Genomic DNA, 25,280 nt, shown 5'->3' on the forward strand with positions numbered 1-25,280 from the left:
TCCAATCTGCACAATCGGATGTGCAGTATTATCACCAGTCTCCACAAATCCTGGTTTTTCCATTTTCCTTGCATCCTGCATCCATTCTGCATGACCTGTCATGTGGTTTGATGCACCTGAGTCAACATACCACACATCGTTACTTTCTTCTGCACTTGTCACAGAATTGGTCATGTGCTGCACCATAAACAAATGCTCATTTCTGTCATCACCCTGTCTACTAGAAGATGCATAATTCCCTTGTTGCAGTTTTTCATTCATGATGTCATTCTGCTTTTTATAGCAGTCTTTAGCCATATGACCCATTTTACTACAGTAGTAGCATTCAACATTGTTGTTTGCATTTTGCCCTCTTTGCCATCCACCACGATCTCTTTGGCTCCCCCTGCCTCTAGAGTTACCACGTCCTCCTCCATAGGATAGGTTTTCTTGAGTTTGCTGCATATTCTGATTTCTACCACGGCCTCCAGATCGGCCTCCTCTACCTCTGCCTCTACCTCTTCCAGCATTTAAGTAGAAGAGAGCTTCTTTTGAAGTTCCTCCTGAAGAAGATGCACCACCATTTCTCTGCTCCTCAGAAATTAGAAGAGCAATCAACTCCTCAAAATCAAGAAATCTTTCACGGACGGAAATGGATGTTCGAAACTGTGCATAATCCTTTCCTAGTCCATTCAAGGTCACAGAAACTAAATCATCATCTTCCATTGGCGACCCAATGGAAGCAAGTGCATCTGCAATCTTCTTCACCTTCATGTGGTAGTCATTGATGCTCATATTTTCTCTTTGCACATTATGCAACTCTTGCTTGAGCTGCATTTTCCTGGCTTGCGTATTTGTAATATACATTTTTGACAAAGTATCCCATGCCTCCTTTGGCGTACTTGCATCCTGAATATGCACAATCATAGAGTCTGAATGCTGATTGCTGAGCAAAACAAGCTAAAAACAACATTTATTACAGTCTTCGGTACCTTTGCGTACCATGTGATGGAATTTGGGTTGTGTAGTGTACCTGGTTCATGGCAAAGAACAGCCGACAAGACCTTTGGTGACATCTCCCCAGAGGAGCTGAAAGTATTCATTGATGATCTGGGGGAAGCCACCGTAAGGGATAGACAGTTGATCATTTTGCAGAAGTGTTTTGAGTGTTGCAAACAATTTTGCATAGCTCTTAACCCATGGAAGTGCATCTTCGGTGTCCCTTACAGGCTCTTGTTAGGCCATGTGGTTAGTTTCGTAGGGATTGTGACTGATCCTGAAAAGATCAAGGTCATAGTTGCCATGAGTCCGCCACGTACTCCAAAGGAAGTGCATAGCTTTCTGTCATCAATAGGGTATTATCAGAGGTTTATCAATGCCTTGGCAGAAACAACATTGACGCTGACAAACCTATTGTCCTTTAATTGCCAGTTTACATGGAGTGATGCTTGCAAAGTGTCTTTTGATGATGTGAAGTCGGAGCTTGCCAAAGCACCTGTTTTAAAAGCACAAAAAATGGGCACAATGTTCTATATATTTTCAGCAGCAACCATATATAGTATCAGCTACTGTTTGGCCCAAATTTGGGAGGAAAAGTGGTACCATCCGATAGCTTTTGCTAGTCGAAAGTTGGGCATATCGGAAATTAACTACACCTATATGGAGAAGTTGTGCCTTTGTGATGGTGTTTGTGACCAAGAAGTTTAGGCACTACATTCTTTATGAGAGGGTGGTCTTTTATACAAAGACGGAAGGGTTTCGATTGTTGTTGAATAAGGTACAGCCGCCTGACCATTTAGCAAAGTGGTTAATCACTTTGCAGGAATTTGATTATGAGATTAAGAGCAAGCCGTTGAAGCTTCAAGGCATTATAGAGTGTCTTGTGGATTTCGGAGAGCCAAAAGACGTCTTGGCTGAAGGAAGTGACATGGAGACTTTGTTCAAGATTGATACGACATCTATTCCCTCCTAGTATGCTGCTATAACGCACTATCTTTCTACGAGAGAGACTGGAGTTACTTTGTCAAAATCAGAGAAGAGGAAAATTAAACAGCAGGCATTGAGATTTTCCTTGATCGCAGGCACATTATATTGGCAGGGTGTTGATGATATCTATTGCCGATGTGTGATGCCTGACGAGGTTCCCTTTATTTTGGAAGAGTGCCATGACTCTCCTTGTGGAGGGCACTTTGCTGGGTGGTTAACGGCACAGAAAGCTTTAAGAGCTGGATATTGGTGGCCGTCCATCTTCCAAGATTCCTTTGAGTACTTTTGTAATGAACGGGGATCACGGGAACATGGCATGGGAACATACTAGTCACACTAATGATATATAAGGTGTAAGAGGGTATTTTGAGGCATCACAGAAATTATCAAGAAACTCTCTTTTCACCTTCTCAAGCTTCCATGGCTTCTTCTTCTTCTTCCTCTTCTTCTTCATTTTTTCCTCTTTCTCTCTCTTCTTCTTGCCTTTCTATGGAACATCAGGAAGAACTGGTTCTTCTTCATTTCCTGCAACAAATTCCCAATATCCTTTTCCCATAAGGAAATTCGTCATTCTAAATTTCCATGCTTGGAAGTTGTTCTTGTCAAGCTTTTCAGTTACAATCTGTGAAAGAGAATCAGACGCCATTACAGAACACTGCAAAAAATTCTGTCACTGCAAAAAACACAGCTTCACCCTCACAAGGGCAAATCTGCAAAACTGGCAAAAGTGGTATTTGACCACACAGTCACTTCCTAGTGACGATTTTGCATAAACAGAAACCAAGGATGATTCTGTAACTCCCAACGTCTCTGCACACAAGCATACGATGCAATTTCTGTGGTAACTTTTCACCAACCTGTAGAACAATGGCTGCACAGCATAAAACTGGGCCGTTTCCTAAGTGCGTGCAGAAAACTTCCGCCTCCAAAACAGGCCCCGAAATGGCCTCAAATCAAAAAAACAGGGTCACTAAGGGCTAAAGCCCCTACCCGCAGCATATACTGCCCTCTTGCATCACCGCGAAGGGCGTCTCAACCTGAGACAATGCACTCCTGCACTTTCCGGCTATGCTACCTGCAGAGACTTGCTCCCAAACCAGAAAAATGAAAGCAACACTTCTCCTCTTACCAGAACACCGCGAACTTGGTTTGCTTTCTTAAGCTCCTTACCACGAACAAGGCTCTGATACCATGTCAAGATTGTGGGAGAGAAGGAAGGAGTCTCACTTGTAGCTTTCTTGCTTGCACAATGGGGGAATACACACACAGGTGGAGGCTGAAAACAGTTTTCCTCTTCTTAGTTGTGTAAGCCAAAAGAACTCTAGTACATAGAAATAGAAGAACCCTATATATGGGTCTCAAACCAAACTCAACTAACTAAGGTGGCATACTAACTGAGCCACGAACTAGAGTAGATAAGGATAGTTGTCATCTAGCTATTATTCATAGGCGGTGTACCAACCGTATCTGCAACTGACAAGTCGGTGACATAAATGCACAACGGTCACCCTGGCATATCACGAGTGGAGCTCGATATCTCAACAGTATACACATTGGACGTGTGGTCGTATTGGTCGTCTCCAAAGGTCTTGCAGCTTGAATATCTCCACCTTGACATCAGCAAAGTCATGGTTCGTCTCGGTGGCCTTCCCCTTATCTTGGGATGATAGGGTTGGTCGCTCACCAGAGGTTGATGCTCTTTCCAAACTTCACAAAATGGTTTCTTCTGAGTTGGGTCTTCTGGAGCTCCTCTCTTTCAGCTGATCGTCAACTCTGATAGCTTCCTCAAAAACCCTAGCTAGCGCGTCTCCCTGCAAGCTCGAGTTGGCTTCCAAAGCCTTATATAGTTCCTCGTTTCGAATTCCACTGATGAACACAGTTGAAACTGCTCTTTCAGTCGATCGTTCACTTGTAGGGATTCTCTTGAAAAGGCTCCTTACATGGGTTACGTAATTGTGAATGTCCTCCTTCTCTTTCTGCTTGACATTCATCAGTCGTACTAGCAAATTGTCAGAGTATCCAGGCTCGGAAAATCTCTTAATGAAGAGATTCTTGAGGTTATTGAAGTTTGCCTGCTCTGCGGCGTCTAAGTTTATGTACCAAGTCCTGCCCTTATCACCTAAGCAGAGCCCGAACGCTCGAGAATGCTGAGTCAAGTCGCTGAGGCCATTGGCTTCGCAGACTTGCACGAGCTGCTCTACAAAGCTGTATGGGTCGTCATGGGGTTGGTACTTGTCGAGCTGCTTTGCGACTATTGGGATTTTAGACTAGCTCTTAGAGCCTTGGGTTGCTCCTAATCCTGCCAGCAGTGAGGTTGCCAATGCTGCAGCACTTTGCTCTGCTGCAGTGTTGTCTAACAATCGCTTCATAAGAAGTTCGCTCAGCGTTAAGTCTCCTTCTAGGGCTCTCTCGTGATCCATTCAGTTTCTACCGGCTAAGTTCAACACTCCCTGTACCTCACACAACTCCGTGCTTTGCCTTTGACTCCTGGCCTGTTGGTCTCTATTGTATGCGGCTATGCCTTGCGACACCTTATGGGCTAGCTTCCTTTCTTCTTCTAAGTCTGCGATGATAGCATCCACTGTCCGACCGCGGTGCTCATACCGAGCATGCGCATCATAGCTGCTGACCAGTTACTGAATGGCCTCTAGGAAGACACCCAAGTCGAGTTCCTCGTTAGACCTGTGGTCTGAGGTTTCCTCTGCCATAGTCAAGTTCTCGTTCTTCGCCAAGCTATCGATCAGGTTGAGTCGGGCGTAACTCGGATGGGCTGAGTCAAATGTTGGGCCGAGGGCCGATTAGGGTTTTCAGGTCGAGGTCCGAATGGGCGGGTCCAAGGGCCGAGTCTAGGACTCGGCCTAACAAGGGCCGTTCGAATGGGCTGAATGCGGCGCGACGAATGCTGCGCAATGACGATTTCGATCGAATCTCCCGAGCCAGGCAATCATCTCAAGCACAAACTTCCAGATCCTGGCTAAGGCACCAAGGGAAGTGATTGGTATACCTGGGGTGAGCGGTAGGCTCTCCAATGACGAGATCGAATCGAATCTTTGCGGGGGCTCTCACTCTCTCTCTCTCTCTCTCTCTCTCTCTCTCTCTCTCTCTCTCTCTCTCTCTCTCTCTCTCTCTCTCTCTCTCTCTCTCTCTCTCTCTCTCTCTCTCTCTCTCTCTCTCTCTCTCTCTCTCTCTCTCTCTCTCTCTCTCTCTCTCTCTCTCTCTCTCTCTCTCTCTCTCTCTTGTGCAACGGTTGTAAATGAGCTCTCCCTTGGCCTCCTGGCTCTTAAACCCCTTCCCAGGCAGGGATTTGACACTCTCAATCACTCATTTGCCGACATTAAGCATCTCAAGCTAGATTTTTTCAAATTTTTGCATGATTTATGCCCTGTTTGCAACAGTAAACCCTACCCTTTCCCGGTTCGATTTTCTAATCCTATCCTATACTAAATGCAACGAGAATCGAAAGCAACAAACTGAAATGATTTCTCCTTATTTTCCAATCATCAAACTAACTAACTAACCCAAAATACTTACTTGTTTCGAAGATCAAAACACCCAACCTTGCTACCTACCTCAAGCTCCGTTTCAGGGGAGAATCCCTTACTTTGATGCTCAATATGGGGCGCGCAAGCGCTCAAGCTTGAATCCATTGGTCCTGGCAACGGAACCAAAATGTGGGAACTTTCGCTCAACCACCAAGACCCACGGACCGCTAATTATTTCAAGCGTTCCAAGTGAGCTCTAATGGCTACCTCTCACATAGCCGACGCACCATCAATCCTATGAGTGTAGTGAGTTTACCTTGATGTCGATATGAGTTACCTTCTCTCTTGCGCACTCTGGTAGCTCCACGATCCTAGATGCTAGCTCAAGCATCCTCAAGCCTCCTCCATCTCCAAACTCCATCCACCATAGCCGTGCGCTCAAGAGAAGAAAAGAGAAGAGAAGAGGAGATGGTGAAGAGCTTCACCCTCTTGATCCCTCAACTCCCACCCACTCGCTCCCTCACACTCTCACACTCCCTCTCTCAAGAGCACACACAAGCAAGAAGATGAGAAGAAGAGAAGAAGAGAAGAGCTCTTGTTGGGCACACACCAAAGAATGAGCTTCCATTCACTTTTTGAACTTTATATATACAAACCCTAAAACCCCATGGGCACCCATCCCTTTTTACATGACCGGCCATTGTGGCAAGGTCCCTTTTTCTAATTCCCTCTTTTTGCTTCATGCCCTAGGCCTATATTCGACTATTCTTTTACAAGTGGCACAGAAGGGAGCCTGGCACTCTTTTACAAGAGTTTTTGGAGTTTTTGAGGCGTCTTTTATTTAAAACTACACTTTTGGCCCCGGCTTAGCTTTAGAGGCCGCATACGTGTCTTTGCTCCTTTTCCATCTTCTTTCCGCTTTTTCATTCATCCTTCCACCTTCTCGGCTTGGGGTTAACAACTTGCAAAAGAAACATGTTAGTATTATCAATTGCTTTTTAGAAAGGAACATGGGAATTGATGGAGGGGATAGATTCCATGCATCGCATGCATTGACCATTGTGCTAAAAATGTCTTAAGGTTATGACTGCTTTTAGATTTGTGAATGATGAATTATGGCTCTTATGATTCCGTGCTTGCACAGACGGACGAATTGTGGATTATGGTGATTCGGGACGTTGGGATCCCCAACCCAATGCTCCTTAATACTCCGTGGAGTGTGGAAAAAATCACTTGCAGGTGGGGGTCCTATTCTCTCGAGGGAGGTAGGTGTTTTTTATTTTTGATCACTCGAGCACGTGAGAGGGAAAAAGGGCTGAGTGGTAAGTGCCCCTGTTATGTAGGACGGCTCCGGAGGCTCAGGAAAGCTTAGAGGGGCTCTGAGCCAGTAAATTTCTTGTTGATCGGGTATGTAGTGCGATCACATATAGCCCAATCTCGAGGGATTGGAAGGTCCTATCCTATGGACGGTGTTTTTATGCGAAAAGACCGTTTTGTATCACTTTGAGGAGTGATAATGAAATAAAGTATCTCATTTTTTAATTGTTTGTTATGTGCTAAAGATCGAGTTTAACGAACCCGATTTAATGGAGTAATAAAAGAAAGTTGATTTTATATGTTCAAACAGTGTGGTAGCATGCTTTGCTAATTAGAAAACTAAGTAAACCCATCGAGGAAAGTGGGAGACTTTGATATTGACGATTGGACACCCGTGGCTGGCTGGACCCGATAAGTCAGGTAACTTTCCAACACTAGATAGAGCTGATTAAATCATGACCCTCCCAATACCAATAGGATTAGTTACCAGGTTTAACACCGTTTTAGGGGACCAGAGCTGAGATTTTACCTTATGGGTAGAGGGATCGAGTTACACTCTCTCTCGTCTCTCACTCTCTTTGAACCAAGTACGGTGTTAACCTCACTCCTGCCTTTGATTGATTACAAAGTGGTCTTTCTTGAGTGGGCGTTAGATTGTTGTTAGGGGTGACTTGTCCACGCTTCCCCTGTGAAGTAGAACTGAGATTCCCATGTTCTACTAAGTCCAAGGTTTCCCATGGGGAGATGGGAGGGGATGTGCATGGATATGAATTTTAGTTGATTACTAGAGGACTCCTTCAGGTCTGTTGGAGGAGGCACCTCACACGTGGTATTAGAGCTATCGTCGATGTGTAGGATCTGAGAAGGTACCATTTATTCTTGAGGAATGCTATGATTCAACATGTGGGGGACAATTTTTTGGATGGCTTACTGCCCAAAAAGCTCTATGTGCTTGATATTGGTGGGCATCGATTTTCCAGGATGCTTTCAATTATGTTAAGCCTTGTGATGTCTGTCAAAGATACGATGCCAAGGAGAATCATAAGTGGCCATTGAATCCTATTTTAGTTACGTTACCCTTTGAAAAATGGGGTATCAATTTTGTTGGACCAATACACCCTGGTACCACCACCAATGCCCTTGACATTTATTGAGTCTAGCTTTATATTATCTCCTTTCTACATGAGCAGCAATCTTAGAGTTAGAATTACTTTCCTCATCATCAAATTGCTTACAATCCTTGGGTTGCTCATCTTGCTCTCTGGTTTCATATTTCCCTTGGTTGCAGTATCCTTAGTGGTTCTATCTTCGAACCAACTGGGTCGTAGGGGATTGCTGAGACCCAAATCTCCTTTGGCCATGGTGATTTGAACCTTTGTGTTGAAGCCAAGGTACTTTTGGTCGAGTTGCTTCAATGGGATGGTATTAATATTTGCAAAATCATTTGCTCTTCCATGACTTCCTTTTGGAATCACAGCTTTTCCCCAGAAGTTACAAATTGATAGAGCTTTTCCTATTTTATCCTAAAGGTCTAACTTGACAATACTTTCATTGGCCTTTCATTTACCCTTCAATACCAATTGCCATCCTTCTTCACCCAATTTTTTGATGCTCCAACTTCCTTAGTTTTTTCCATCTTCTGGGGGTTGTTCTTTGCAACGTTTGCCCAAGTTTTTTTGCCCATTGGCTCCTTCCAAGGATCTCATCTTTATTGTTAGGGCACTCTCAATAAGTAGTGGCCCCAAAGGTCACATTGGCGATAGGTGCTGACAAATCTACTCAATGTGATTTTAAAAGAAATCTCTCCCACATTGGGAACATCCAACATCATTGTACTTAGCTTTTCTTGTTGTGTGTTCCACACCATACAAAAGTAATTCTTGAATGGATTTGCCAATGGTTGGGACAAAGACCATGAACAATGATTGGCAATAAGTTTGAGAGATAAGCATGCAAGTTAGGTATTTCTGCTCAGATGGGACATTCTTTGTGAATGTAATCCCAACCCTCGGGGGGGTCACTCTTGAATATATGTATATATAACGTGAGTTCAAAATAAGGGGTTTTTAAAACACCAATTTTATACATTTTTTACATACAGAAGGGTTTCATATAAAGGGGTTACTTACAAATTGAATAGAAAAGGGTTGTGTTTTATTCATGAAAAAATCATAGATTAGGATATTTATAAATAGGCCATGAACACACGTTATATAGAGAATATATATATAGTGAACCCCCCGAGTCCCAACCCAACTCAATCACTTGCCATGGCATGACATGCACTAGTCAAGACCCAGAAAATACACTCGTTGTACCACCTTTTGAGCAACCTCTTTCTTGTTGAAAAATACCTCATATAGGCCTTCACCCCATAGTATATCTGCTCAAATTTGCCTCCTCCCTTGAGTATGGTGTCAAACCATGTAGCAATGCTGAGTGGCTTGGGCGGAGCAACACACGTATTAAAGCGTAGCACATTGGCACAGACCTTATCCACATTGAGGGCCATCCTCTTTGTGATACCCTATGTACTCTCCTCCATGCTTCTTTGGATGTGCTCTGCTAGTATTGTCGGATACCGATTGCTGATTCACTTCAAGGCGGAGTCTTCTATCCTCTTCCAAATTCAAACTATTGCTACCCTTTGTTCCCCTACAGTCGCACATTTTGGTAGCTTTCGAGGAGTCGTCCTCTACATCATTTCTTTCCTCTCTCTTCCTCTTAAGTTAAGGTTTTTGAGATCATCTGCCTCCTCATTACTGTCACACACAGACATTCCCCCTTCCTCATGCTTCTCATAATTCATCCTATTCAAGAGCTCTATGGCTAGTCCCCCTGTTGTGCATTACATGGTAAAAAGACCACATGACAAGGTACAAAGGGGTAACTCCACATGTAGGATGTTATTGGTTTTAACTCTTAGAGTTACTAACCACCACCTATTATAAAATAATAATTTTACTAATATATATTTATGTATTTTTTGTGTTAGTACTATGCTTTTACGAAGTCATAAGTTAATTCTTTAACTTAAAAATTTTGTGAAATGTGAAAGGCCACTACATCTTAGGCTTGATGAGAAGTTTCTAGCCAAATTTTATTAACTTCAAAGACTTGTGAGCATTGATTGTCTGATGCATAGTTTAAAAGACAAATTCCAATTTACTTAGGTATGGTTAAAAACACGTTCAATTTAGCAAGATTAATATCATACATGAAAAACACACATTCATCTCTCATACACAGTTCAAAAGACACGCATTCATTTTTCCTAGATACAGCTAAGAGAAACTTCAATTTGATAAGATTAATATGATTTATAACATAAATAGTTATAGCTTCTATAATAAGTTGCTCCATGCATTACTATTGTAGTCAAAGGATGTAGTACTTAATTTTTTATGTAGAAACATCAACTAAACTCAACAAAAACATTCTTAAAAGTCATGTAGAGTTTTTTTCAAATAGAGCGATTAAGATGTAAAACCATATATAATCATAGAATGGTATTGTTATCATGAATGAACGCACCTTCTTATGCCAACAGAATACAAAGCAGGAATGTGTTTCATGAAGATGCTAAATCATGAGGCCTCATTAAGGTCTTCTAGGAAAAGGAAAACTGTAGCTTTGAGAAAAACGTCACTAAAACCATATGCTGGAAGCTGGAATGATATAATACAAATTAGAATCCCACTATCTTAAACCCGGCTGGGCATATTGACCTAGTTAAATCTTGGTGCAGTTTTGTATGTGTAGATTTTATGTTTTATAAAAACCCTTAAAAACCCTCTCCCACCCCCCCCAACCCCCCCCCCCCCCCCCCCCCCCACAACATAAATAGACAAAAAATATCACATTCAGAAGCAAATAATTTAGAGGTAAGGTCAAGAGTCTTTAGGACCCCTCACAAAATTCCGAATCTCTCGTTTTCCGACACCCAAATGATCGCTGCTGCGTATCACAAGAACCAATGACTGATCGGCTTATTAATCTCGTCTGGCATGCTGTCGATTAAATTCCGCCATAGCCCATTCGTTAAGTCTATTGCAGAGCTTCTTCAGAGAAGGTATTCATTTCGAATCCTTGGCCAAGTAATTTAAGAACAGAATCTGTGCCTTGAATCAAGCGTAACTCTTATTATACCTGACTGTAGCTTGAAATTCTGCTTGATTGAGTGATTCGACCTGTTGGTAGCTTGAAATTCTGCTTAATTAACAACTAATCTAATCCTTGGCCAGGATTAAGAACAGAATCTGTGTCTTAAATCGAGTATAACTCTTATCATACTTGTTTATAGCTTGAGGTTCTGCTTAATTAAGTCACACTTTCTTGAAGTGTACCTGTTTGTAGCTTGAAATTCTTCTTAATTAAGTCAATTAGTGCTAATCTGTTTCCTAAATCGTGTGCAATTCCAGCTATACCTGGTTGTAATTTGAAATTCTGCTTAGTTGAGTTACTTTCTTAAATCATGCGTAATCGCAATTATACCTGTTTGTAGCTTGGAATTCTTCTTAATTAAGTCGACTGTTTTGCTCATTTATTCCTTGAATCACAGCTTGTTGTTAGCTTTGAAATCCTGCATCAATTCCTTAAACCACAGCTTGAGGTCAGTATTTGTGTGACTGTGAAGTAAGACATTCTTGAAGCAATCTGTAATTATGTTTGCACAGTGTTGTGTATAAATATTATGTTTGGGAATCAGCAAATCTAGCATCGTATATCAATGCCATAGATGCTGAAACCTTGCTGCTAATCGGTGTTATGTGAAGGTGATGGCCACATGGAGCAGAAGAATTTTAAGGCCAGGACTAAGGAGAGTTTTAGGTCACTTCAAGGATAGAGTTGCACTAGGCCAAGTCCAGTTGAAGGGTCAATCTGCAGCCTTGCAAACTGCAGTAATTCGTGCCACAAGTCACAGGGAAGTGCCAATCAGTGAGGAACATGTACGTTCTGTACTGAATGCCAGCAATGGCTCACAGATGCATGATGTGTGTCACTGCATTGGGCTGCTCATGAAGAGATTGCATAAAACCAAGAGCTGGGTTGTGGCTCTGAAATGCCTGACATTGGTTCATAAGGCTCTTCACAGTGGGGCAGGCTCCATATTCCAGGATCAGCTTAGCATCTATCCTGCACAAGGTGGACGGAACTACTTGAATCTCATCAGATTCAGAGATGCCAGCAGTCCTTTTGCTTGGCAAGCCTCTGCGTGGATCCGGTGGTATGCGCGGTATCTGGAACTGTGGATAGAGACTTGCCGATCAGTGGGTGAACTTTTGGAACCTGTATCCAATGACAGTCTTTCTGACATGATCCGTAGATCGGCGAATGATTGGCTGGTGAGAGAAGTTGGGCTGCTAAGTGAGGTTTTGCAGGAGATATGCCAGTGCCCATTGAATACCGGTGCAACTGACAGTAAACTGGTCAAAGATGTCCTTTGCCTTGTTGCTTTAGACAGCTTGAGGACCCAGGTGGAGCTGCGAAAGCGTTTCACAGAGGCCTGTTCAAGGGTTAAAAGCTTAAATAGATCAGAACTTGCTCAGTTAGAGCAAGCGTGTGATCAACTGACCTTCAACACAATGGTTTTGATACAGCTTTATGAGGTAGCTGTGTCTCACAGAATACCTCAATCACACCATTTCCCAAGCAGGTTATTGTTCACAGATTATGAGCTTATGAATCTGAAGGAGGTCCTTAATGTCTCACCAGATTCATTACCAGCTTCTGGAGTGACGAGCACAAACCGTTCAGCTCCTTATTCCCATTCCAGGCTTCCTTGGTTAGGCATAGTTTGAAGGGTTAAAGATGTGACATGATCATACAGGGGTTTCACAGGATGTCACATGCATGCCTCTATCACATTAAGCCCAATTTGTCCATAATTACTCGCGAAAGAACGCACGATACCGGTGTTACGATGATCAGATCAAGTCCCAATTTTGTACATTGTTTGATGAAGGCTTCGGTTGTTGCATACATCTTGTTCTTCCAAGACGCCATATCATTCACAGTATCACGTTTTCTCGATTGAAGAACGCCTCAGCTCTCTTAACAGTCTTGTGCGTGAGCTGTTCTTTCACAGTTGCTTAACCTCCCTCTCTCTCTCTCTCTCTCTCTAGGGTTCAAAACCTCTATAATGTAGAACATACCTTAAGAGACGTTGGGCACCTCTAGGGTTCCTAGCACATAAAACATTCATGTGCTTTCTCTCTAATCCATGTGCGTGTTTGAGAATACAAGGTCTCGTCATATGAGTAGATTGCCCTAGTCCACCCAATGTGGGCAACTACATGTCTGACAACACAAGATCTAGTCGTATGAGTAGGTTGCCCTAGTCCACACAATTGGCACCTACACGTGTCAAGCACATTAGTATTACTCTTCTTTGCAAAGCGGTCAAGTCACATGGGCCATCCAAGGGTTGGTGATTCTCTCACTAGCATTAGCTTTCTTGTCATTATCAAATGTTGCCTAGAACACCTAGGTATGATGAGGATATGCATTGTGATGTGCTATTCCCAACACCTTTACATTAGACAATTTGCATCACACATGGCCCCATCAACCTTTCAATCCCACATGTTGGCCTCCCTTCTATATGAGAGGGTGCTTGTGAAGTTCTATTTTCCTCTTAATAACCTTGAAAGAGTGGAGAGTAACATTCATATCTTGCCATCTACATTTTTGTACTACAGAGTGATGAGCTTAAAGCTAGTTATGGCACAAACACTTTTACTAGTTGAGGCTATTATGTTACTAGAAGTAGAGGCCTTATAACAAGGTAGTAATTATCTGAATCAAATGAGACAGGAGAACCACATCCTATACATGTCTTGCCATGTTAGAGTTTCTCACACAATCTATAAACAATGGTTTCAACCAACACAATATGTGGGCACATAAGTTGCTAACTAGACTTGGACGAACACAAAATGTGGCTAAAGAATTGAAACTTCTCATCCATGTGCATAAATGGATAAGAGTTTGTTCATGTGGTTATCAAACAATGATAGAGGATAAACAGCACACATTTCTTGAATGCCAAGTCTTAAACTCATGTGAGAAATAATAACTTCAACCATGTACATCCTTTAAGGTCCTTTAAATCAAACCATGTAAGCTTTTGGGGCTCATTTTCATGTTTTGGTTCAATACAAGCAAGAGATGTTGGAGTAGAGCACATTATTAGGAGACCTGGAAAACTTAATTCTAGTTGTATGGGGTCTCACCTTATGAAACTAAGGGACTTGAAAAGTCATTAGTTCAATTTCAATTTTGATTTCTTGCTTTCCTGATGATTTTAAACATTTTTGTGTACATGATTGGCATCTACATGAGCCATTATTTTAGTGGCCCAACTCCCCACACCTTTGACCATCTAGTCCCTTAATACCACCACCCTAACATGATCAAGCCCTATATAAATGGTAACATGAAGCAAATGATAACACAACTTGTGTTCTTGAAGAACTATGCTTGTGTAAGCATGGGTTTTTGTCAAGTAAATGATAACACAACTTGTGTTCTTGAAGAACAATGCTTGTGTAAGCATGGGTTTTTGTCAAGTATTGGCCATCCTATCAAAAACAAGATTTGACAATATTTCCCTGATAAGCTTTAGATTCAACTAGTTTTTGAGAACAACATTGAGCTTGGTCCCAAGAAAATCAAGGCTTGAGTTGTTTTGTCTCCTTCACAAACACCTATGAAACTCATCCATAAGAACTAAAACTTGTTGCGAGTTATATCACTTTCTCCACAATTACTACATCCATCGTAAATGATAGCCAAAAATGGTCAATGGAATTCAGGACAATACCCATAGCCCAAGCAACAATGAGAAAGCTCTCTCTCAGTACCATTCCACAACAAGTGTAGCAATGCGCGGCCCCATAGAATCATCTCCCTTTCCCTCCTTAATTGTTGCTAACCCATTTCGTATCTTTGAGGGAGGTCCTCCAAGCCCCAACTAGGCACCCAACTTTCTCAAACTACAAGACTTTGATCTTGACATGTTGTGCCATAAGCACATCTTGCCATCAAATGCCATCCCAGAGGCCCCCGAGTGGTTTGCACCCTTTCATCCAATGTCTAATCATCAGCATCCATGGGTGACCTTCCTAAAGTCTCTTGCCTATACTCATCAAGAGCCTTAGGGCCTTCTCTTTGAGGGTGGGGATGGATGCCCAAGCCCTCTTACCAGCTTATCCATATAGTTACCACTTCCCACGATATGGCATGCCATGTATGTTGATCACCAAATTGTCATAGAAAGAAGCGGAAGATCTTTTCCACTTCCTTTCATGCTCCAGTATTGAATGCCAAAATCCCAACAATAAAGACAACCATTGACGAGACCAACATAGAATTCAATATAATTATCTTGCTTGCTTGGCAAGGAGGCCACCTATGGTTCCCACTTCCTCACCTTGCCTTTGATTGCGGTCATGAATCATTCAAACTTTTGGCTGCCTATCACACCCAACCTACTAGGCAGCACTGGGCAACCAAGATACCTAAGAACTTAGACTTTCCCCTTGACAATTATCCTAAAGCATAGGAATCTACCCATTAGGGTGGATCCTCAAACCCACTAAGCTTACTTGAGAACCGGACGTTGCAGAGAAAGTATGCAACACTCCCAATAGGACAACCAAATTCTTCGTCTCAGCAAAGCCAATAAATTTGTGTTATCATCCACAAAAGACTGGGAGTTGGATTGCTTTCTATCAAGGAGAACTAAGGATTAGAAGCTAACTTGCTGGATTAACCAATCAATCTTTTTGAGTAGTGGATTAGAAACTAGTGCAAACAACAATGGAAGGAGGCACCCCACCGAATTGGCATCTTGAGGGGGAAACTAGCTGACATCTCGCCATTGATACAAATGCATGCTCAAGGATTTATGAAGAGTATGGAGACCGTGTTTACAAATCTGGTACAAAATCCATTGCCTATAATACTGCTAAAATGAACCCCTAGTTGGTTGCTGACCTTTGTTGCTCGAGAGCCTTATCATACAAGGAAGACGGTGCATCCCCTTGATATCCCACCGAGTCTTGAGTTGGACTTGTGCCGCTTGCACTCTGTACTTCTCCTGCTGCTGCAAAAAGTCTTCATACTCCTGCAATAATTGAACAAGTACGGACCTCACCCTAGCAGCCTTATCTTCAGATTCCCTCTTGGTCTTGGCTAGCTTTCGGCCATGCCTCTTGGCAAGGTTCACAAAGGCATCAGTACAAGCCTCCCACCTTTCCAGCCAGTTTGCATGCTTATCCCGGGTCTCACCCCACACCCTCTTTGCCCTAGCAAGGAATCTCTGATTGCTCAAGAAGGACGTCTTGAGTTTGAAGGGAGGCACCATTGTAGAAACCACTAGGGAGAACCCCTGTGAAGGTGACTTGTAGTAGGGCATGATTTGATTACACATAGCTGCTTAGGACCTCAACTCTGCAATCTAGAGTGACCCACCATCCATCATGATTACAATATGACCTATCTAGCTTGGATACTCTCCACTTCCAACCTCTTTGCCAATTATGCCAAGTAAAGACACATGGAGAGTCAGTAGAGATGACAGCATCCTTTAGTTGATGAGAGCTCACAAGTTCCTGCCATTCGTCACCATCCTCCTTACTTCATTCATGAAGCTTCGTAGGAGCGCTCTCTCTTGTTTCTTGTCATGTTCTAATCCAAACAAAGAAAGTTGTTGGACACACACCTTTAGTGCAAGTGCAATTAGGATGAAGAGGTATAGAAACCCTATACTTGGCGGAGACACAATAAATGTCATGCTTTCCAACAAGGAATTAAGGGCTCGTTGTAAGAAATGGGGCCAATATATTACACTAGTAGAGCTAAGATTGTGTAAAAATGAGTATCTAGAGATAAGGTACTTTACAACCAACAATCAATGTGATTCATGTCACAAGTTAATAAGAAAATAGCTACCTAAACCATTCACAATCTTGGCATTTTAGAAGTGTTATCTCCACTTTTAGACCATGTTGATTTGATGAATTATGTTGATAGAACAAAAGAGGCATTTGTTGGATTCTAGAATAGAAAGAGTTTCAAACCAAATTTAAGGTGATCAAGAGCACAATGAGAGAAACCAAGGAAAACTTGATTACATATGAAGGATGCTCATACATGCCAAAATAAAGATTTAAAAACAATTTTAAAGAAAGAGACAAAAAGGAGAATATGTTTGGTAGGTTACCCTAGCCAATCATAAGCACTCAAACCCTAGATTCTTATACATTCTAAGTACAAATGATATGCTACACCCAAGAAGTAGAACGCCACCACTAAGCAAATTTGACACAACCTTTTTGTGATAACATCTATGAAACTTGAACTTGATTGGAAAATCCATAAACCCACAAAATGAAGCACATACTCAATTAAAGAATTGGCCTCCAAAAGCAATGGAAATAAGTACCCATATCAAAACATCCATCATGCATACAAATACCCAATTAAAATGGATGCAAAACATTAATAGAGAGATGGAGCTAAGATGGATTGATTATGATGATGCAAGGCTCGATGAGACTCTTGAAAATGGAATTTGAAGGTTCATACTATGTACACTAAGGCTTCTTAAAAGGTACATATAGCAAAGCTTGAGGCTTCTGTCTATATTTCTTCATGTATACGAGATGGAGGCTAGAAAAAAGACTCACTCTATAAAAACACTAAGTTTTTCTAACTTTGCTTATGTCTTCCTTTCTTTGAAAGAAAAAATATGTGATGATCACACGTATATGCTTTAGAACACAATGGTTCTAAAACCTTCCTCTTCTCGGAAAAGAATGACTAATAATGGGACTGCCAAAAAGCATAACAATATTTCCCTCCATTAGATGAAGAAAAACCTCACACTTTCAAAAAAAGATGGCCTTAAAAGTAAGTCTATCCATTAATGAAAAGTGCCAAAGTTAGCTTCCTTAAAACCTATCGCCTCTTCTCCGTGCTTTCCAAAACCATATCTACTAAATATTCATTGGCTAGTCCCCAACTTCATTCCTAGGCCACATTGATTGTAATCAAGTGAAAAATAATGCAATCATCCACACATGGTTCTAAGTCCTACAAAGTAACTACTAAATATTCATTGGCTAGTCCCCAACTTCATTCCTAGGCCACATTGATTGCAATCAAGTGAAAAATAATGCAATCATCCACACATGGTTCTAAGTCCTAAAAAGTAAAGAAATCAAGTACAAAAACCAAGAAATAGTGTCCTAACTACAAAGACTAAACATCTAGTTTTCTTTATCTTGTATATGCCTTGGTGCTCTAGTTGTGTGTATATACATGTCAAGTATGTATATATAAGCACATCTATGTATGAGGATCCACACATGGTCCCAATTCATACAAAGCAAAGAAAGTAATTACAAAAACCAAGAAATAGTGTTTTACATCTAAAGACCAAACATCAAGTTGCCTTGGCATTTATATATACTTTTGTGCTCGAGCTATGTGTATGTAGATGTGAGCTATGTAAACAATATCAAGCTAGCATCTTTGAATTCAACAAGACATCATGGAGCTACTTGGAAAGGATTTTGAGGAGCTTTTTATGGGCCACAAACAAGAAGGATAGCCATGGCATGCTATTTCTTGGGATGTAATTACAACCAACAAGAAAGAGGGTGGTTTAGGGGTAGAGCCACTTCACCTCAAATCCAATAAACTCCTTTTGAAGCTACTAAACATGATGTATCTAGATCATCCATGGGCTATCATTAGCAAACTCTTCATAGCTTAATGCCCCATCTAAGGTTGGTGATGGCAAAGGCTATAGTCAAAGATTTTCTCATTTTGTACTGCCATAATAACTAAAGTCAAGCATCTTATGTGGTCAATGGACTACTCACTGCTTGGAAATCTCTTTTTAGAAAAGTAGTTTGATACAACCCTAATGATTCAAGATAGCTAATTGAAGCACCAATCTAGATTTGTATTGCTATGGCTATTAGATTTATTTAGAAGCATCAAAACAGTATTGTATTTGGTAGGCTTTCTTGCTTTACTCCCATGGTTTTCTCCAATTGTAAGGAAGATGTTCTTGTTGCTTTGAGTGGCTTGGGAAGAAGTTCTTCCATGTTTAGGGTATTTGCCAAATTTTCAAATGTGAATAGCTAGGTTAAGTATGTTGAGTCACCCACAAAGTGGGAAAATGTAAATATCTCATTTTGTTAATACATTTTGTATCATTTTTTAAAAAAAATAATTCCTAGGCCAATTTGATTGTATTTAGTATCTAGCGGCTTCCCTTTCTGACTTCCAGAAATACTACCTGGTTCTTCTTTCCACTAGGTTGTGGATCTTCTCATGCAACTTGTTTATTCTTCTCCTAGAGTGGATTTGGTGTTCTATGTGACAGACCCGTCGACTGTGGTTTGAACCTCACAAACTTCGAATTGATGCCCAAGGTGGAATTTGGGTCTTTCCATGCTGGGTGGGACTGAGTCTTCGCAAACTATTGCAATCCTTGAATGGGTGGGATGTGCTAAGTAGATGGTGATTGTTGGGAGCTACCAAGCCAATTTCCAAGTTGGATATTTGGACTCCACCTCGAGCCCGAATGTCTCATGCCTGTTGGTTTGCATGCAGTTCATCCTACCACTTGGTGGTAGACTTTCTCTTGCTCAGCCCATGAAGGGCCTATTAGGTTCAATGTGGCATCCTTGTAGGTCTTTCTAGATTGGGTAATGACATGCAACTCCAATTGGTACAATTCCTTGATCTCCACATGATAGTATTGGCTCCGGGCATATGTGTTGAGCCTTATGCTTGTTTCTTGCATCATATGTTTAGGCATCTGGACACTCAACTTACCAATGTCCATCTTGCATGCAAAACACACAATGCTTAGCAAAGGTCCAAAAATTCCCTTGGCCTCTTTATCCTCTATTACGCCCACCACAACCATTGTTAGGCTATGGGTAGTCCCGAGTGGTATACGCCACAACTGGGGTAGAAACTGGATTGGCTTGGAGGTTTATCCATTGGCCGAAGGTGGTGAATCCAGTCCCTTGCTATCCGCACTAGGATAGGACATCTGGTAAGGGGATAGTACTTAGTATTTTGCATGGCCATATTGCAAATGTTGCACCATCTTTTCTTCAAGCCGCATTCAACTTGGACATGTCCTGGATTGTTGAATTGTGTGTAGAAATGTTTTTTATCTCATTGAGCTTGGTATTTTCTATTGTTTTCTTCCCTTTGTCTTTTTTCTACTCTTTTATTTCTTACTTTTCTCCTCCTCAGAATCGGATTTTGTACTATTGGATTTAGCTTCCATGTCAAGCTTTTCAGTTACAATCTGTGAAAATACAGAATACTGCAAAAAATTCTGTCACTGCAGAGAACACAGCTTCAGCCTCACAAGGGCAAATCTGCAAAACTGACGAAAGTGGTATTTAACCACACAGTCACTTCCTAGTGATGATTTTGCATCAACAGGCAACAAGGATGATTCTGTAACTCCCAATGTCTCTGCGCACAGGCATACGATGCAATTTCTACAGTAACTTTTCACCGACCTGTAGAACAGTGCTGCACAGCATAAAATTGGGCCTTTTCCTGAGTGCGTGCAGAAAACTTCCGCCTCCAAAACAGGCCCCGAAATGGCCTTAAATCAAAAAAACAGGGTCGCCGAGGGCTAAAGCCCCCGCCCGCAACATATACTGCCCTCTTGCTTCACCCCGAAGGGCGTATCAACCTGAGACAATGCACTCTTGCAATTTCCGGCTGTGCTACCTGCAGAGATCTGCTCCCAAAACAGAAAATGAAAGCAACACTGCTCCTCTTACCAGAACACCGCGAGCTTGGCTTGCTTTCTTGAGCTCCTTACCACGAACAAGGCTCTGATACCATGTCAAGATTGTGGGAGAGAAGGAAGGAGTCTCACTTGTAGCTTTCTTGCTTGCACAATGGGGGAATACACACAAAGGTGGAGGCTGAAAACAGTTTTTTCTCTTCTTAGTTGTGTAAGCCAAAAAGAAGTCTCATACAAAGAAATAGAAGAACCCTATATATGGGTCTCAAACCAAAGACAACTAACTAAGGTGGCATACTAACTGAGCCACGAACTAGAGTAGATAAGGATAGCTGTCATCTAGCTATTATTCATGGGCGGTGTACCAACCGCATCTGCAACTGACAAGTCGGTGACATAAATGCACAATGGTCACCCTGGCATATCACGAGTGGAGCTCGATATCTCAACACATGTATCATATGGATGTCAAGACTGCATTCTTTCATGGGGATTTGCATGATGAGATATACATGGAATAGCCTAAGGGCTTTGCAAAACCTGGCAAAAAGTACCTAATGTGCAAGTTGAAGAAAAGTATTTATGGCTTGAAGCATGCATCTAGGGAGTGGTATCATAAGTTTGATGCCTTTATGCAGTCACAGGGCTATAGCACGAGTGCTATGGATCCGTGCCTTTACACAAAGAAAGCCCATGATGGCTCATTGCTTATTTTGGTACTTTTTATGGATGATATGTTGATAGTAGGGAAAGCTCATGATGAGCTGGATGCTCTTAAATATCAACTGAAAAAGAGCTTTGAGATGAAGGATTCGGGACAGGCCTCTCACATTCTTGGTATGCGCATTAAGCGCAACAGGGATCAGCGACTACTCTACCTCTCACAGAGGGAGTACACTAATAAAGTCCTTGAGTGTTTTCTCATGTAGAACGTGAAGCCTATAGACTGTCCATTACCTTCTTATGTGAAGGTCTCATAGACCAATTGTCTGCAGACAGATGAGCAAAGGGCCAAGATGGCCAAGATCCCTTATGCATCAGTTGTGGGCAGTTTGATGTATGTCATGATAGCCACTCATCCAGATATTGCATTTGCAGTTGGTGTTGTGGCACGCTATATGGCTACACATGGCAGGAAACATTAGGATGCCATGAAGGAGGGTATCATGAGAGGTACTTGAAGGGCACAACAGATATGTATATTTGCTATGGTAGCCAGGATACAAGAGTCATGGGGTACACTGACTTTGATTATGCAGGACACGCAGATAGTAGGAAGTCTTCTTCTGGCTATGTATTCACCTATGTTAGAGGTGTTGTCTCTTAGATGTCCAGGGTTCAGAAGTGTATGGCTCTCTCTACCACTGAGGCCGAGTATGTTGCAGCCCCACTGAGGCTTGCAAGGAGGCCATATTGTTAGGCCGTTTAGTTCATGACCTTGGGATTGATGCTATACCTACACTATATTCGGATTTTATGAGTACTATTCAACTAGCCAGGAATCCGGTCTTCCATGCAAAGACGAAACACATTGAGGTGAGGTATCACTTCATATGTGGGGTCGTGGAGGACAAGACTGTTGACCTTGTCAAGATCTCCATAGACAAAAATCCTGTAGATCTGCTTACGAAAAGCCTCACTACTGAGCGTTTTGCCTTCCTCAGGAGATTGATAGGTGTTGGATGAGATGACATTTTTCCTCATCCTTTTGTACATGTGTACATTGTATTGTCTTTTCTTTTTTCTTTTCACTCCTCACTGGGGTAGATTCACCTTTAATTGGGAGGTTGTTGCTACACTGACAGTACCCGCCATTGAACACTACACGTGGCGGGTGCCCGTCACTGTCACTTTATTCTTTATTCTTTTAGTGACAGTTTGAATAAAGGAAGGCTCAGTCACACATTGTGACTATTGGAGTTTCCATTTGGTATTTCTCTCTTGTTCTTGCTCTTGCTCTCCCGCCATAGCTCTTCCAAGCAAGCTTTGATCCTTCTCACCTTTCACGTGGATCCAAACAATACTATTTGTAAGGACAATAGAGTTTGAGGGCCAAGTTGCCCTTCCCTTTGTGCTACAAATAAGTTGGTGTATAAAAGGAATGAAGGAAGGAAACTAGTAGAAACAGTAGACGCAATAGCCTATATAGAGAAGGATCAAGGAACATGAGCAAGACAAGGAGTTTATGTACAAGAACGCTTCCTACAGATTATATTGGTCAAAGTTTCATCTTCATCATCAAAATTCTCTTCCATTGGAGGATGAGAAGGAACTAAAGATGGAGGTGGTGCATGAATAGCAATAGAATCAAGAATAGGGATTCCACCTGGGGGAGGCTTAAGGATAATCATCTTTTGGAGGAAAGCCCCATAAGAGACATTGCTAAATTGGCCTTTTTGAACTCGTTGGAAATGTTAGTTCATCTTGATCAAAAGGAATTGTACCCAATCAAACTTGATACCTTGAAGGATTTTTACAAAATTTGTAAAGAGTTTCTTTGCAAGCACTTGGCATAGGCTTGCTTAAATAAAATGGTCCTATAAGAATTGGCATAGCTACTTCCATATTGGAGAAGAGATGCTAGCCACTGACACCCTTGAACTAGTAATGAGTTTGTTGGGTATCAATGGGGTAGAAGTCTCCTTCTAAATAAGAGTGATGATATCCTCCCTTGATAACAGTTAGTTGCCACTAGGCACAACACCTCATTGACATTAGCAGAAGATAAGTAGAAACTATGGCCATACACCAAGCCTAAATATTTTTTGTAAGATTCCAAAAAGGAATAAAAGAGTTTGGCATCCATGGGCAGGAATGTGAGGGAAACATAATGATGAAGACAAGCCCAAAAAATACAATTAGCTTCCAATAGCAAGGAATAATTGTGAGCTGGTAGTGGAACATGTTGAGCCATTATCGATGGAGGCGTTATTCAAACTACGCATGAAAATCCATGCACACACAAACCAAGAAAACGAGAAAGGGAATTCCTCTAAAAACAACATAGAAACTACTACTCATAGAAAATCGGGAAAAGACCAAGACAAATGGGCCACCCCCAAACAATCCAAAGTCTATGTAAAAAAATGTACTTGTCCTATGCACATATGTGATCAATAGCTTCATGATATGCAAACACATCAGTATCCTAAAACTCCATACTCAAGCACACAAATAAAAAGACCAATCATAACACAATCTTGACACTAACCAAATCAATACAAATGACAAGAAACTCACAATAGGACCACTGCATGACAACTAGAGTAGATAGGGAGGACTGATAAAACAAACATTGACTAATAACCCCATCCTCGTAAGTGCATTTCATCTACCTATGGTGCAATGTAGTGAATGGGTGAAGGCTACACAGATTTCTTTTATGAGTTGAAAAATTAGATAGTTAATTTGAATTTATCATGTTAATGCATAGTGAATCGCATTTTGTAACCCAACCTCACTCAAACTCTAACTTGACAAGATTCTCTGAAATGTAATTCATTGTTACAATTATATTATCTTTGGTGCCAAGCACATGCATGCGTGATGGTGGGGTGAATTTTATTAGAATTTAATGTGTCTGCAATACATGTGCATATGCACATGTCACAACAAGGGTTAATTTTAAATTTTAAAAATTAGATGGGATTATGGTGCAATGTACTCATGCAATGACAGGGGTTCCTTTTACAACTTAATGATCAGGTTAATTCTAATTACAATTTATGGGGTGCTTTGAGTTCATTAGGTGGCACAACGATCGATTGAATTTTATTTACAACTTAATTATGTATTATGGTGTATGTGGAAAAGGAAAAAGAAAAATAACCTAGTAGTGTGTGGGATCTACAAGGTTTGACGGCACAATGGTGAAAGGGACATGACTCCTCAAATCTCGCAGTGGCCAAAAATCCATGAAAAAAATAAACAAATAGGCGACTAGCAAGTAGTAAACCTCCTATAAAATAAAAAATATTTAAAAAATTAGCTAACACAATTGCCCTAAATGAAAAATGATGTGAGAATGTATGCATGATTGTATGTATGTGTGCTTTTTTTTCTCATCTTTGTACTTTTTATTTGTTTTTATTTCTTTGGATTTTTATGAGAATTTTGGTTATGTTATTTCAATATGAAAATAAAGGGAACAAAAAATTAGAAAATGTTTTGAAGTAATTTTAATAAAATTTTATATATTTTTAACTTTTTTTATTTTATATATCTTTGGATTTTTATTTAATTTTTATATCTTTTTTAAAAAATTGTGTGAGTTTTAAGATTTTTAGTGTGTGACAAATTTGTTGATTTTTGTGCCTTTTTATTTTGTAAATTTTTTTAAGAGGCTTATGAATTTCAACTTGTTTTTATTTATTTCAGTTTGAAAAAACTTGTTTTTTAATTGGTGGAGAGAAGGTTGATAGGGGTGGAGGAAGAAGGGAGTGAGGGTTGTTGGAGAGAAGAATGGCGAGAGGAGATGGGTGAGAGGAAGAAGGCTATCAGTAGTTAGGTGGATAAGGAAGGGACAGGATGTGCTAGAGGAGACCAGTTGGTAGCGAGAGGGGCACAGAGGCCAAGCAGAGGCTCTAGTAGGTGACGCTAGGGAGCAAGGCAGGCAGTGGGACCTTGGCAGACGTGGTGGCATGGGTGTAATGGGCAATGGGGCTACTAGGATAGCTAAAGCGGCAATGACAGGGTTAGCGGTACGCCCAGGCAAA

At 41.3% G+C, this 25,280-nt stretch overlaps 1 protein-coding gene across 2 annotated transcripts; it reads left to right on the forward strand.

Annotated features, from left to right (window-relative positions):
* Positions 1–10,652: 10,652 nt before the first annotated feature.
* Positions 10,653–13,594, forward strand: LOC148019862 (putative clathrin assembly protein At4g40080). 2 transcript variants are annotated; one of them, XM_087700067.1, is made up of 3 exons: positions 10,653–10,836; positions 11,326–11,376; positions 11,540–13,594. In XM_087700067.1, the coding sequence occupies exon 3, from the start codon at positions 11,543–11,545 to the stop codon at positions 12,563–12,565; it is 1,023 nt and encodes a 340-aa protein (XP_087556193.1). In that variant the 5' UTR covers positions 10,653–10,836; positions 11,326–11,376; positions 11,540–11,542; the 3' UTR covers positions 12,566–13,594. The 2 variants fall into 2 exon arrangements, with proteins under 2 accessions (XP_087556193.1, XP_087556191.1); XM_087700065.1 differs by lacking the exon at positions 11,326–11,376.
* Positions 13,595–25,280: the final 11,686 nt, after the last annotated feature.

The sequence above is a fragment of the Lygodium microphyllum genome, chromosome 19, assembly GCF_053477565.2.
Source record: "Lygodium microphyllum isolate KBCC chromosome 19, Lygodium_microphyllum_v1.1.10, whole genome shotgun sequence".
NCBI lineage: Eukaryota > Viridiplantae > Streptophyta > Polypodiopsida > Schizaeales > Lygodiaceae > Lygodium > Lygodium microphyllum.

Bases quoted from the DNA above. Each gene is read 5' to 3' on its own strand.
- LOC148019862 (XM_087700067.1), top strand. From the start codon at position 11,543: ATGGCCACATGGAGCAGAAGAATTTTAAGGCCAGGACTAAGGAGAGTT.